The 15,297-nt window shown below is 40.4% G+C and overlaps 2 protein-coding genes across 2 annotated transcripts in view; one reads left to right on the top strand and one right to left on the bottom strand.

Annotated features, from left to right (window-relative positions):
* LOC111958400 (uncharacterized) overlaps positions 1-15,297 on the bottom strand; it is a 345,226-nt gene that overhangs the window by 108,429 nt on the left and 221,500 nt on the right. The gene's annotated exons all lie outside the window — the stretch shown is intronic.
* Positions 1-15,297, top strand: part of LOC111958443 (uncharacterized) — a 126,857-nt gene that overhangs the window by 23,540 nt on the left and 88,020 nt on the right. The window contains exons 8-11 of the mRNA XM_023979702.2: positions 3,454-3,591; positions 4,000-4,127; positions 4,323-5,390; positions 10,022-10,177. Of these exons, the coding sequence (XP_023835470.2) occupies positions 3,454-3,591; positions 4,000-4,127; positions 4,323-5,390; positions 10,022-10,177 (1,490 nt within the window). The remainder of the gene's footprint in view (positions 1-3,453; positions 3,592-3,999; positions 4,128-4,322; positions 5,391-10,021; positions 10,178-15,297) is intronic.

Raw genomic sequence — 15,297 nt, forward strand, 5'->3', positions numbered from 1 at the left:
GGCAGGCAAGAGGAGATTCCAATTCTGCCCCCCAAAGAAGGACTGTAAAACAAATACTATGTGCTGTGCATGTGAGAAATACATCTGCAAAGTCCATGCACACACACTTGCATACTGTCCCACATGTGATAATTAGAGTTGATTGATTTATGTTCTTCACATTTTTGTTTTGTGTCTATTATCTTATTTTATTCGTATTTATTGTTGTTGTTAACACACCTTCTGGATGGGGGCAATGGTTAAACAAATGGGAGAAGACTAATATTTTGTAGTTGAATTCCTCATTGTACAGTATATAAGAATATATCACTATGTTGACTGTCCCTTGCTGTCCCCAGTCCACCTGGCCATGCTGCTGCTCCAGTTTCAACTGTTCTGCCTGCGGCTATGGAACCCTGACCTGTTCACCGGACGTGCTACCTGTCCCAGACCTGCTGTTTTCAACTCTCTAGAGACAGCAGGAGCGGTAGAGATACTCTCAATGATCGGCTATAAAAAGCCAACTGACATTTACACCTGAGGTGCTGACCTGTTGCACCCTCGACAACTACTGTGATTATTATTATTTGACCATGCTGGTCATTTATGAACATTTGAACATCTTGGCCATGTTCTGTTATAATCTCCACCCGGCACAGCCAGAAGAGGACTGGCCACCCCTCAGAGCCTGGTTTCTTCCTAGCTTCCTGCCTTTCTAGGGAGTTTTTCCTAGCCACCGTGCTTCTACATCTGCATTGCTTGCTGTTTGGAGTTTTAGGCTGGGTTTCTGAATAAACACTTAGTGACATCTGCTGATGTAAAAAGGGCTTTATAAATGAATGTGATTCGTTGATTATTGAGTACGGAGACAAATAGCAAAGGTATCTCAGGCAGTATTTGGAGTATGTAAATATAGTGTAACCTACCAATCAATGTATATCAAGTGCCGTGGAGGGCACAATCTTACAATGTTGCAGTCCAGAAATGAGAGCTTAACCATCTATGCCAAAAGCCTGGGCCTCTGATGGAGACTGTAGAACTGTCAGATGCATTCTTCAGTATTACCCCTTCTCTCTAGGCGAATGTGTGTGTCCAGGCACTATAGGCATATTGAAAGGATCCCACCCTGGTCACCAATGTAGCTGACCGATGTAGAGAAAGACAAGGACCTTACCAGAATGCAATCTAAAGATATGAGAACTCTACCATCTTTGGTAAAAGCCTGGGCTCCTGACGGGGACAATAGAATTGTCCACACTCCATGTTAAAATAGTAATATAAAACAAGTTTGTCACCTGTCAGATGTGAGCTGCTGTCTGAAGAGGAACATCTATAGCTTCCTCCCAAAGACTGAAATAAGATAAATATCTGTTTTTCAGTGCACTCAAAATATGCAGCATGCAACACTAATTGTTTTGATCGTATGAAGAGGTAACTCCATTGACCATTTAGCCAATTTATTGAAAGCTAGCCAATGTTTGACAAGTCAAGCCAGCTACTGTAAATGTACATTTGTGTTTCATTAGCTAGCGATCTCTGTCAGTGAATAGCAGTGGTGTAAAAAGTACCCAATTGTCACACTTGAGTAAAAGTAAAGATACTTTTCTAGAAAAGTAGAAGTGAAAGTCACCTAGTAAAGTACTACTTGAGTAATACTAAAAGTATTTGGTTTGAAATATACTTAAGTATCAAAAGTAAATGTATAAATAATTAAAAATTCCTTATATTAAGCAAACCAGACTGCATTATTTTCCTGTTTATTTTAATTTACAGATAGCCAGGGGCACCACTCAGACATCACTTACAAACAAAGCATGTGTTTAGTGAGTCATCAGATCAGAGGCAGTAGGGATGACCAGGGATGTTGATAAGTGTGTGAATTTTATAATTTTCCTGTCCTGCTAAGCATTCGAAATGTAAAGAGTAAATTTTGGGTGTCAGGGAAAATGTATGAAGTAAAAAGTATATCATTTTCTTTAGGAATGTAGTAAAGTAAAAGCTGTAAAAAATATAAATAGTAAAGTACAGATACCCCAAAAAACTACTTAGGAAATACTTTCAAGATTTTTTACTTAAGTACTACACCACTGGTGAATAGCACTTGGTTTATATCTTGGAGCAGGACACAGGAGAGCTGAATAGATTATGTGAGACAAAAGTGAGAGACAATAATGAATTAGTAGTTTGTTTGTGAACTAGAAAATGAACATCCTGACAGTCTGAGGCAGGCTGCTCTGCAATCATCCTACTATTGACAGGGATAATGTGGCATTTCTTATTTGTCAGTAGGAATGAAATTAGTGGGTCCTGCCTTGATGACTGTATTAGATTTACAGTACTTGTCCTGTAGATTTTGTTGTCTTAAACTGTTGCCTAGAATAAACTGATAGCTGTATCGCTAGCATGTCATTCCAGGAAAGGGGCGTTTTAGCAATCTGCACCTGCTAGCTAGCAACAGATCGACTTGTTGAAACTATCAAGCTAGCTACATCTAACGGTCTGGGAGGACAGAACACTACCACTCAACACCCCCTGCAACTGTTCTGCAGTAAAACCTCGCAATCCCAACTATTTCTCTGCCGTTGCCCCCACAACCTCTATTTTCGGCGACTTTCAATCCATTTCTGCAGTACAATTGACAACCATAGCTATGAATGCCAAGAAACCTACCTTACTGAAGCACATATTCTTTCCATCACTCTCTATTAGATTCTGCCTACTCACGGAAATCCCTCACCCTCTACCGACCTTACTCTAACACTCTCTTCACTGCTTCAGCATGTTTTTGGGGACTCAGGGATTTGACAGCATTACAAGGAATCCTGTCGATTTAATGCTCCATCCTCACAGGCACCTGAGCCTGTTTAGGGATGGGATTTAAACTGTGACTGAAGAAGTTGAATTATATTTTTATGTATTTTGTATGATCTCGGTTTAACCGCCCCCTTCCCGCAATGGAATATTTTGTTTCAATACCCCGTACAGTAAGTGGAGGCAATACACCACAATAGGTGTAGTTTGCCATAAAACCTTAAAGAAGGCGATTTGATGTGTAACACAATAAGCAGTACCGTAATCCAAAGAACAGCGCGCATATCCTTCTCATTTAGCCACACCCTTTGAGCTATGACGCCACCCAATAACATAGTTTCTCTTCAGTGTAAACGGAAGTGAGCAGTGAACAAGAAGAATTTACACATTAGCGTTTTTATTGTTGATATTAAGACGTGTATTGACAACATGGAGCTCAAAATGTGACTTATTTACTGCACAGCATCACATACTTAATTCGCGTTGGAGTCAGGACTTGGTTGATAGACGTTTTTTAGGTAATGCTAGTTAGCTGCTAACAATGGCTAACTGTATGGTTTTTCACACTCAAATAGCCTCCATCATGGAGGTGCTAGCAAATTCAGCCGTAGCAGATATCTGTAAACTCGTAGACGACGACTATGCAGTGTTTCGTTTGGAAATAACTCAAAGCCAGAAAGAAAACAGGGCATTGCGGAGGAAAACTACAGCTACTGGAACTGAAGGTGGCACGAGAGCGCGTCCCCTCCAGTCGTCCCAGTAGTGTCAAGATCCTCGACCGATACAGAGGAATGGCAAGAGGTACATTTTGCAGAAGGCTGAGGCTGCGCGGCCTAACGCCATCCATATATAACTCAGTGCCTGTCGCCCCGTTCCCTCTGCACATGTGTTAACTGGAATTGGGTCTTGGTCAGTTTTTGGATAGTATGCACTAATTCCCCAGATTACTTAGCTATCTTGACCAAAGAAACAATATAAAATTCTAGCCAGATTAATTTACTGCATTAAACGAACGGAATGTGTTGCATGGAACATAATACATTGATCAATAAAAAGTACATCAACTAGTTATGCTAAGTGTTACCTTACATCCTTACCAATTCTAGACAGTGTCAAAACTGTCATAGTGTACAATATAGCGTTGAGCATTGACAGTAGCTAACCTAACAACCCCCCCCCCCCCCCCCCCCCCCCCCATTCACTCTCGAGGTGAAGGACATCTCACTGGAGGCCACAGGAGCTTTGTGAAGCCAGTGGAACACAATACATGGCGAGATGACCAACCAATTGCTGTTGAGGGGAGTGGAACTTCAACCCAGCATGTTATCGTGATAGAGGTGAGTGTAATAGGGTTATATAAAAAATTACATTTACTTTGTAAATTAAATTTGGCTGTTTATTTCAGAAAGGTTCCCCTCAGCTATTCACTTGCTTACATTTACATCTGCCATAGGGGAGCTTGTAAGACTTTCCTAAGACGCTGTTATACAATTCAACTCATGTACCAGTAATAACCTCTTTTCTTTTGTCAGTCTGCAGATGCAGAGGCTGCAGGTCCTGGGGTCAAGCAGGAGAGTTCTGAAGGAGAGGAAATCCAACGGCACAGCATAGACATCCAGGTTGGAGCACCCGCTGTACCCACGGAGGACCCCACCACCGCCCCAGCGCAGCCCAGGACCCGACGCAACATCATGGAGGTCAGTGGAACACTGAACCCCGTTCTCAAGACAGAAACAGACACAGAGACTTTAACTGAAACACAAAGGCTAGACACAGGATCTGACCACAGATCAGACCAAGGGAGACTGGTCTGTCACACAGGATCTGATCCTGCTCCAGGCTCAGAGTATTTACTTTACGGTAATCCGAGCCCGAGGACGGTTCAGTCCCAACGGGACTCGGGTGATGCGTTACATGATCCGTCTTGTTCTTACACTACAGAGATGGACCCTGGCAACATGACCTTGGGTTTAGAGATTGATCTATCTAGAGGGGACTGGAACCGGTACAGTAGTCGTGTATACTCTGAAGGGTGCCTAGATAAGAAAGTGGAGGGTTTGGTTGTAGATGAAGTGAAAGTGGAGTGTGAGGTTCCTCACACATGGAATGCAGATAGTCACCTAGGATATGGACTCTCACAGAGCAGAGGTTTTTTAGATTACAGGGAAAGCTCAGAGACAAATCCGAATGTCTCAACCCACTCCCCTTTACACTCGCTCAGGGATCGCGACATAGTGTCCATGTCGATTGGGCCTTCCGATTCTCACGGCCACATCCTTTTCGATCAGGTATCGAACTCAAACGACAGGGCTAGAGCTCAGGGAGTGGGAGCCGCATCAAGCAATAGTAAAGAGAAACGGTTCCTCTGTATGTTCTGTAACAAAGGCTTCAGCTGCCCCCAGAAGGTGGAGATCCACCAGAGGGTCCACACAGGAGAGAAACCCTTCAGCTGTACACAGTGTCACAAACGCTTTGCCCAGGCTTGTGACCTGAAGAGGCACCAAAGGGTCCACACAGGGGAGAAACCCTACAGCTGCCCCCAGTGTGATAAGAGGTTCTCCCACCAGCACCATCTGAAGAGGCACATGAAGGTCCACACAAGATAGAGACTAGGTGGAGGGCCGAAAAACGTTAAGTTGATTGATCCCTGTCGAGGGAGGGGCTGATTTTTGTAGATGACAGTAAAACATTCTTATGATGACTATTACATGTGTTGGTACTTTCAATTCTTGCACATTTTCTCATAAAAAGTATATTCCAATATTCTGTTGGGCAAATTTTCTAAACTGCTTAACTTTGAACCAATCAGAACTCCAGCACAAACACCTTGTGATGAAGGCAGCCAATGGACTGCTTCTGTCTACGACGTAAATACTGCCTCTTGTGAAAACGCAAGCTGCTGTCTGATGAAGAGGAACAGATATAACTAACTCCCAAAGACTGAAATAAGATAAATATCTGTTTAAGTGCACTGGAAATATGCAGCATGCAACATGAATTGTCTTGATTTTAAGAAGAGAGAACGGCGTTTACAATTTAGCCAATTTATTGAAAGCTGGCCAATGTTATTTTGACTAGCCTAGTCAGCTACTGTAAATGTCAATTTGTGTTTCATTAGCTTTCTTTGTCAGTGAATTCTATTTTTTAAATCATGTTGTCTCATTTCAAGTAACTAGCTGCAAACTTAAATAAACATTTAATCATCATAAATGCTCCATAGAAACCCAAATAAAAGCATGTAGATAGAAAGATGTGTGTGTCATGAATGGAGGTCTAAAAATGATGGCTGCATATGCATATTAGCCAAATCATATAGCATACCTTGCAGTACAATCTTCTCTAAAAACAGTTGTACAATGTGCTTTGCAATAAGAAAACCAGTTCTAAACCAGATGAGTTCTCAAATTGCAGCTAACAAATCTCATGGTGGGCATGCATAATGTTGGATGCATTAGAATATAAAGTATGGAAAATGATAAAGAGCCTTTAGGATTATAGAAAAAACAGTTGGGAAATGAATGTTTCTTTGTTTTGTTTGAGTTTCAAATACAAAATGTTCAGTGAATGTGAATATATTTAGGTGGTTTAAATTATACATTTTCCTACTAACCTTCTAAAAGTTGACAGTGCCAAGATTTTGCAAATCCATTCATTATTCTACTAACTATGACTGAATGTGAGACAAGTTTCCCATAATGTACATTTCATGCATATACAGTGCCTTTGGAAAGTATTCAGACCCCTTGACTTTTTCCACATTTTGTTACGTTAGCCTTATTTTAAAATTGATTAAATTGTTTTTTTTCATCAATCTACACGCAATACCCCATAATGAAAAGCAAAAACAGGTTTTTATAATTTTTTGCTAATAAAAAAACATAACTGAAATACCTTATTTACATAAGTATTCAGACCCTTTGCTATGAGACTCGAAATTGAGATCAGGTGCATCCTGTTTCAATTGATTATCTTTGAGCCATTTCCACAACTTGATTGGCGTCCACCTGTGGTAAATTCAATTGATTGGACATGATTTGGAAAGTCACACACGTCTATATAAGGTCCCACAGTTGACAGTGCATGTCAGAGCGAAAACCAAGCCATGAAGTCGAAGGAATTGTCCGTAGAGCTCCGAGACAGGATTGTGTCGAGGCACAGATCTGGGGAAGGGTCCAAAAAAATGTCTGCAGCATTGAATGTCCCCAAGAACACAGTGGCCCTGATCATTCTTAAATGGAAGTTTGGAACCACCAAAGACACTTCCTAGAGCTGGCCGCCCGGCCGAACTGAGCAATTGGCAGAGAAGGACCTTGGTCAGAGAGGTGACCAAGAACCCAATGGTCACTTTGACAGAGCTCCAGAGTTCCTCTGTCGAGATGGGATAAACTCCCAGAAGGACAACTATCTCTGCAGCACTCCACCAATCAGGCCTTTATGGTAGTGTGGTCAGACGGAAGCCACTCCTCAGTAAAAAGCACATGACAGCCCGCTTGGAGTTTGCCAAAAGGCACCTAAAGGACACTCGGGCCATGAGAAACAAGATTCTCTCGTCTGATGAAACCAAGATTGAACTCTTTGGCCTGAATGCCAAGCGTCACATCTGGAGTAAACCTGCCATCATCCCTATGGTGAAGCATGGTGGTGAAGCATGGTGGTGGCAGCATCATGCTGGGGGGATGTTTTTCAGCGGCAGGGACTGGGAGACTAGTCAGGATCAAGGGAAAGATGAACGGAGCAAAGTACAGAAAGATCCTTGGTGAAAACCTGCTCCAGAGTGCTCAGCACCTTAGACTGGGGCGAAGGTTCACCTTCCAACAGGACAACGATCCTAAGCACACAGCCAAGACAACACAGGAGTGGCTTCGGGACAAGTCTCTGAATGTCCTTGAGTGGCCCAGCCAGAGCCCGGACTTGAACCCGATTGAACATCTCTGGAGAGACCTGAAAATAGCTGTGCAGCAACGCTCCCCAACAAACCTGACAGAGCTTGAGAGGATCTCTAGAGAAGAATGGGAGAAACTTCCCAAATACAGGTGTGCCAAGCCTGTAGTGTCGTACCCAAGAAGACTCGAGGCTGTAATCACTGCCAAAGGTGCTTCAACAAAGTACTGAGTAAATGTTCTGAATACTTATTTAAAATTGATATTTCATTATATATTTTATAAATGTGCAAAACTTTTTTGCTTTGTCATTTTGGGGTATTGTGTGAGATTGAGGGGGGGAAATAATTTTATCAATTTTAGAATAAGGCTGTAATGTAAGAAAATGTGGAAAAAGTCAAGAGGTCTGAATACTTTCCGAAGGTGTGGACTGACAGTGAAATGCTTACTTACGGCCCTTCCCAACAATGCAGAGAAAGAAAAGAGAGATAATAGAAAAGGAACACATGTATTCAGAATGAATAAATATACACTCTGAAAACCAGGTCCTCCCTCGACAGAAGATAATGTAGCTTGCTAAAGCCCATCACCTGTACGCACTGCAGGAAGAGTTTCTGGGAGAGGAGCTACCTCAGGATACACCAGCAGAAAAAACATTCCACTCTATAACATAGAAAGTAAGGCTGGAATTTGCCAGGGACCTCATGATAAAATATTATCACAATAGTTAGGTTCCGATGCAATATTTATTACGCTTCTCACAATTGTATATGTATTCYGATTCGATATTGCGATTTGATGTTCCAAACATATTGCTCATTATATGTCTGCTGCAGAGAGAGGAGAGAGCGTGAGAAAACGAGTGTTTATAAATCTGGGAAATAAAAGTGCTGAAAACATGTTGGCTCACTATTTGAAAAGATAATGAGAACAAGCTATAGGATGAAAAATACCGGAATTTTTTTGCAGGTACAGCCGACTAACGCTACCTACAGCAGCAAAAAAGTAATAATAATAAAACATATATTTTTTAAATAAATTGGTAATTGGAGTCAAATATCGATATATCATCTAAAGATTGTATTGCAATATGTAACTGACATGTTAAGCAATATGCAACACGATTTGTAACCATTCCAATCATTAAATACATATTAATTTTCATTGTTGTCAACAGAGAAGAACCACAGATTAATTTGGATTAATGAGAGTAACAGATTTCAGTGTTGAATATTCCTGAGCAAAATATTGCATCCAGACATTGTGTGATATATAAGGCAGCGGTCTAAGACACAGCGGTCTAAGGCACTGCATCTCAGTGCTAGAGGCGTCACTACAGACCCTGGTTCAATTCCAGGCCGTGATTGGGAGTCCCATAGCGCAGCGCACAATTGGCCCAGCATCGACCGGGTTAGGCCGTCATTGTAAATAAGAATTTGTTCTGACTGACCTGCCTAGTTAAATAAAGGTTAAATAAAAATAATAATAAAAATATATAACACTAAAAAGTCTGTTACATCAAATAAAAATAAAATGTATTTATAAAGCTCATTTTACATCAGCAGATGTCACAAAGAGCTATACAGAAACCCAGCCTAAAACTCCAAACAGCAAGCAATGCAGATGTAGAAGCACGGGGGCTAGGAAAAACTCCCTAGAAAGGCAGGAACCTAGGAAGAATCCTAGAGAGGAACCAGCCTCTGAGGCGTGGCCAGTCCTCTTCTGGCTGTGCCAGGTGGAGATAGAGTACATGGCTATTAAGGTCAGATTGTTCTTCAAGATGTTCATATTGTGTTTGTACTGTGTAGGCTATATTATGTTCACAAATGCCTTTATCATTACTTCTATTCAACTACTTTATTTTTTATGAGTAAATTAATGCAGTTTATCAAGTTCATGCTGTTTTTAGTTGAGACGTATGTGTAGTTTATATATTGTGTATTTAAAACTCATACTTTTCATTCTAAGACTTTCATTGAGACACTCTTTAATATACATCACATCTGATCTCACCCTATTCTGCATACACACAACAGCGCTTTATAACCATTATACACTTACAAAATATACCTACACATACCGACACACTAACAAACACCTACTGTACACGTCAAAATAGTTTAGTCAGGTTTGTCTGATGACTTTTGACTTATCATAGCTGACTTTTTTACCCACAACGTCATATTTATGTCCACCATGATGGGTTTAACAACAATGAAATCATTCTGTAACTACAGTACAGGACTCATGTAGTGGGGATGGGTAAACACCATGTTGAAAGTGTGTTTATCTGTATGTGCGTACCTGAGGGAGTGTATGTCTGTGTAATCTGTATCACATGTCTCTTCCAGGAGGAGGAGGTGCTGCTGGTGAAGGAGGAGGAGTGTGAGGAGGGTCTGGGGAACCCTGAGGGGACCATGGTCATTGAGGACAACCAGACTACACCTCCTCCTGAACCCACAGAGGAACCAGCTGAGCAGCACAGGACCACACATAGTCTCACTGAGGTGAGCCCACTGTAAACTACTGTCTGAATGGTATTAGGTCAGAGCTCGGATCCACAAAGCCTCTCTGAGTAGGAGTGCTGAACTAGGATCAGTTTTTCCTTTTAGATCATAATGAATAAGACAATATAGACAGATGGGGAACTGATCCTCGATCAGAACTTCTACTCTGAGACTACCCTGGGGCCGTACCCACAAAGCGTCACAGAAAAGGTCATAGGAATTTGGTTAAAACCTGTTTTAAGACAACAACAAAAAACTCTAAGCTCAGAGTAGGTTTTAGGATGATGTTTAGACACTGCTCAGACAGTCTGAGCCAGGAGTAAAATCAACTCATAAAAGTTTCTCAGCTGGTAATCATGACAGTTTGAGGTACCGTAAAGGAAAGATAGTGATGACGCTCATTGACATTGTTACGGGGCCTTCCCAACAATGCAGTGACAAAGAAAATAGAGAAATAATAGAAAAGTAATAACAGAATAATAATAAATACACAATGAATAATCATACATGGGGTACCAGTACTTGGATAATTGAGGTAGATATGTACATATAACTAGGAATAAAGTGACTAGTCAACAGGACAGATAATAAACAGCAGCGTATGTGATGAGTCAAAAAAAGTTAGTGCAAAAAGGTCAATGAAGATAGTTAACCAAATAGCTACCCGGACTATTTAACTCACTATTTAGCAGTCTTATGGCTTGGGAATAGAAGCTGTTCAGGGTCCTGTTGGTTCCAGACTAGGGGTGTGGCGGTCACGAAATTTAGTCAGCCGGTGATTGTCAAGCAAATAACTGTCGGTCTCACGGTAATTGACCTTTAATTAACATAAACACATTTTGCATCTCCTGGCTTCCACACTCCTGCCTAAAAGCCACTGATGCTGACCTTTGTAACATCTACATTTTAAAAAGTCTAAAAAACCCATTTAATATAGCCTACACCTTCACAACAAATCCATTATTTATTTTAGACCGGTCTAAAGAAACATGATATGAAGGAAATGTAGTCTATTTCAGAAGAACAGAATAGCATACTCTGAGTTGTCCTTATGTTAGGTCCTGATCTGGCTATGCCAAATGGCTGTGGGCTACACTAGTTCATTTAGCAGACAAGATTTTCTAAGAATTCCATGGCATTATTTTATAGTATGAAGAATACAATTGAACAAAGCTGAATAAAATAGAATGGATATTTTCTCCAAACGATTTGAGGGAGTGCGCACATGCGGCTATTCTGTGTTGAGGTGTTAACTTCTCTAGGATAGGTGGGACGGTAGCGTCCCACTTGGCCAAAATCCAGAGAAAATGTAGCGCGCCAAATTCAAATATATTACTATAAAATCAATCTTTCATGAAATCACACATGAAAGACACCAAATTAAAGCTACACATGTTGTGAATCCAGCCAACATGTCTGATTTCAAAAAGGATTTACGGGGAAAGGACACCAAACAATTATGTTAGCTCAGTACATAGCCACAGAAAAACACAGCCATTTTCCCAGCAAAAGATAGTAGTAACAAAAACCAGAAATAGAGATAAAATTAATCACTAACCTTTGAACATCTTCATCAGATGACACTCATATGACATCATGTTACACAATACATTTATGTTTTGTTCGATAATGTGCATATTTATCAACAAATCTCGGTTTACATTGGCGCCATGTTCAGAAATGCCTCCAAAATATCCGGAGTAATTACAGAGAGCCACGTCAAATAACAGAAATACTCATCATAAACTTTGATGAAAGATGCATGTTTTACATATAATTAAAGATACACTTGTTCCTAATGCAACCGCTGTGTCAGATTTTAAAAAAAAACTTTACGTAAAAAGCACACCATGCAATAATCTGAGACTGCGCTCAGATGTAACAACATTTCTCCGCCATGTTGGAGTCAACAGAAATACGAAATTACATCATAAATATTCCCTTACCTTTGATTATCTTCATCAGAATGCAGTGCCATGAATCCTAGTTCCACAATAAATCGTTGTTTTGTTCGATAATGTCCATTACTTATGTCCAATTAGCTAATTTTGCTAGCATGTGTAGTACACGTGTCAAACGCTCGCGCAGATGCAGGCAAACGTCGGACGAAAACTTCAAAAAGTTATATTCCAGGTCGAATAAACTGGTCAAACTTAGTAGAGAATCAATCTTCAGGATGTTGTTATCATTTATATCCAATAAGGTTCCAACCGGAGAATTCTTTTCAGTCTCTATAAGTAATGGAACGCAAGACGATATAATGAGGAAAGCGCGTGACCAAGAACTGGCAATCTGCCAGACCACTGACTCATTCCCCTCCCATCCGGTCCCACAACACAGCATAAGCTTCATTCCACGTTCTACTGACTGTTGACATCTAGTGGAAGGCGTATGAAGTGCAAACAGATCCATTTTTTACAGGGAATTGAATAGGCGATGACTTTAACAACGACCACTCTCAGAATTTTCACTTCCTGTTTGGATTTTTTCTCAGATTTTTTCCTGCCATATGAGTTCTGTTGTACTCACAGACATCATTCAAACAGTTTTCGAAACTTCAGAGTGTTTTCTATCCAATAGTAATAATAATATGCATATATTAGCATGTGGGACAGAGTAGGAGGCAGTTCACTATGGGCACGAAATTCATCCAAAAGTGAAAATGCTGCCCCCTATACCAAAGAAGTTAACAAAGAAATAGGTAGTCCTATATGCTTAATTTAGAGTTATTCATGTATCTTTAGTTGTTCTACAAACGTTGGGCTACATGTTTTGATTTGTAATACATTGTAAGACTGCATGATGCGATTCTAATGATGATTATTTTTTGTCGCTTGAAAGGCATGAACTCTGCTTTGTTTTTTTTGCGCAGGCTGTACACACTTCGTCAGTCTCTCATTCACAATTTGAGAAGCAGCTCCCCTTTGTGTGGCCATAATGCACCCTAAAAGAAATCCATGCCTTTTGCAGCCCTTCACCCTGATTGCTGCATGCTCCGTAGCACTTCTCACTCACACGGCTCTCCATCACGTGATCTGGTCTTTCTCACAGGCTACAAGTGAAGACAGACACATCGGGACGCAACTGCGTACGTTCTTATCCAATTCCGAGGTGCATATTGAAGATATTGGAAGAACTGTTCACATTTACTTTTCGTCAGCCATCAAGATGAGCAGGCCTAACGTACAGCAAAAGCACTAACCTATGTCAATCTATTATCCCCCATAGTACAAAAGTTGGCCTATTATATTCTGTGCGAGAAATAAATATTCCAAACATAGTCTGGGACAGTTGTGGGATTCGATAGATCTCAAATTAATACAACCACTAACATCAACAAAAACTTTTTTACGCAATGTGGCTGATGCAACAGATCAGAACATTTAGCTTAAAATGTTGATAAAATATTAGGCTATTTCTTCAAATTATAAGTGCAGCAATGTGCACGCGGCAATAGGCTATAAGCGCAAATGTTCCATTAGTGGGAAAACACCATTATCAAATGTGATCACAAATGCAATTATGCATGGAATACTGTTATTATAAAGGTGCATTTTTATGGTGAAAATGACCTTCCCAAACTTGACACTCAGGCGCTGCTTATATATGCCAGTTAGGCTCTACACCCCTTGTAAAGCGGATTAATGTGCTTAATTTTAAGAAGTTATTTGGCCACGTTTTAGTTGTGATACAAACCTTCAAACAGGCCTATGGGCTAGGCTACATGAGGTGTGCGAATATATATTTTTTTAAATTTAAATATATTTTTTTCGCCAGTAGTTGCACAGGTGACATGCTGGTAGAAATGAGGCAAAACGGATTCAGTTTTCCTGCATTAAAATCACCGTCCACTAGGAGCACCTCCTCTGGATGAGCATTTTCTTGTTTGCTTATGGCCCTATACTACGCATTGAGTGTGGTCTTAGTCCCATCATCTGTTTGGGGTGGTAAATAGACAGCTATGAAAAATATAGATAAACTCTCTTTGTAAATAGTATGGTCTACAGCTTATCATGAGGTATTCTAACTCATGCGAGCAGAACCTCGAGACTTCCTTAATATTAGAGATTGCCCACCAGCTGTTGTTATCAAAGAGACATACACCTCCCCCTTGAGCTTTCTGGATGCTGCCGTTCTGTCCTTCTGCTGCCAGATGTATATTATCCATGTTCATGTTCAGCCAAGACTACGAGAACCATAGGTTATTACAGTTCTTCAGGTGCCGTTGATAGGATAGACTCGAATGGAGCTCGCCCAGTTTGTTTTCCAGTGATTGTACATTCGCCAATAGAAGAGGGGTTAGAGGTGGTTTATGTATTCGCCTACATAGTTTGTCAGGGCGCCTGCATGTTGGCCTCTCTTGCGCAGTCTTTTTCTTTTCCGAGTCTTCGGTATTAGGGCCTGGTCCGGGGTGAGCAGTAGGTCCTGCTCCTCTGACTCGTTGAAGTGGAAATATTAATCCAAATCGAGGTTAGTGATCGCTGTTCTGATATCCAGAAGCTCTTTTCGGTCATAAGAATTAGAATTATGGGGAATAACTCATCACGATGAGGCATTGCCAGCTTTGGACTATAGAATGCTTCAGACAACCATCAAATGTTGCAATGGTAAAATGTTTAATATAATTTTCACCTGATACAATTACTTTGCCTACTCTTAATTCTTGCCTAATATTTTTGCATGCATAACCTTTTTTGTAACCAATTCTGATGGTGGTTAAAAGCAGAATTTTGTTAATGGGCTATTACAGTTATATCAACACATTCATCACTACCGTTTAACAACTCTAAATTGCTTTGGCACAGTAGGCATCAACTAACTTGCCGATAATGTTGCATAAAACGTTTGAACAGTCTATAATTTTCATTGAACATAATCAAAGTTAGCATAGGCCCTACCATGTGAAAATGATAGACCTTTCAAACGTTTTATGCAACATTATCTAGATGCTTTCAATTTCCAAACCTATAGGCATGCTCAATTTAAGTATATTTTTTAAAGATAGACTGTCAATGTCTATCAAGGTGATATTGCGCTCCAAAGGGATAACTTAAAATAACATAATGTAGGTTATTGAAATTATCTTTAAAAAATAGGGATTATTTATTAGCCTAGTGGTT

This window comes from Salvelinus sp. IW2-2015, linkage group LG34, assembly GCF_002910315.2.
Source record: "Salvelinus sp. IW2-2015 linkage group LG34, ASM291031v2, whole genome shotgun sequence".
Lineage (NCBI taxonomy): Eukaryota > Metazoa > Chordata > Actinopteri > Salmoniformes > Salmonidae > Salvelinus > Salvelinus sp. IW2-2015.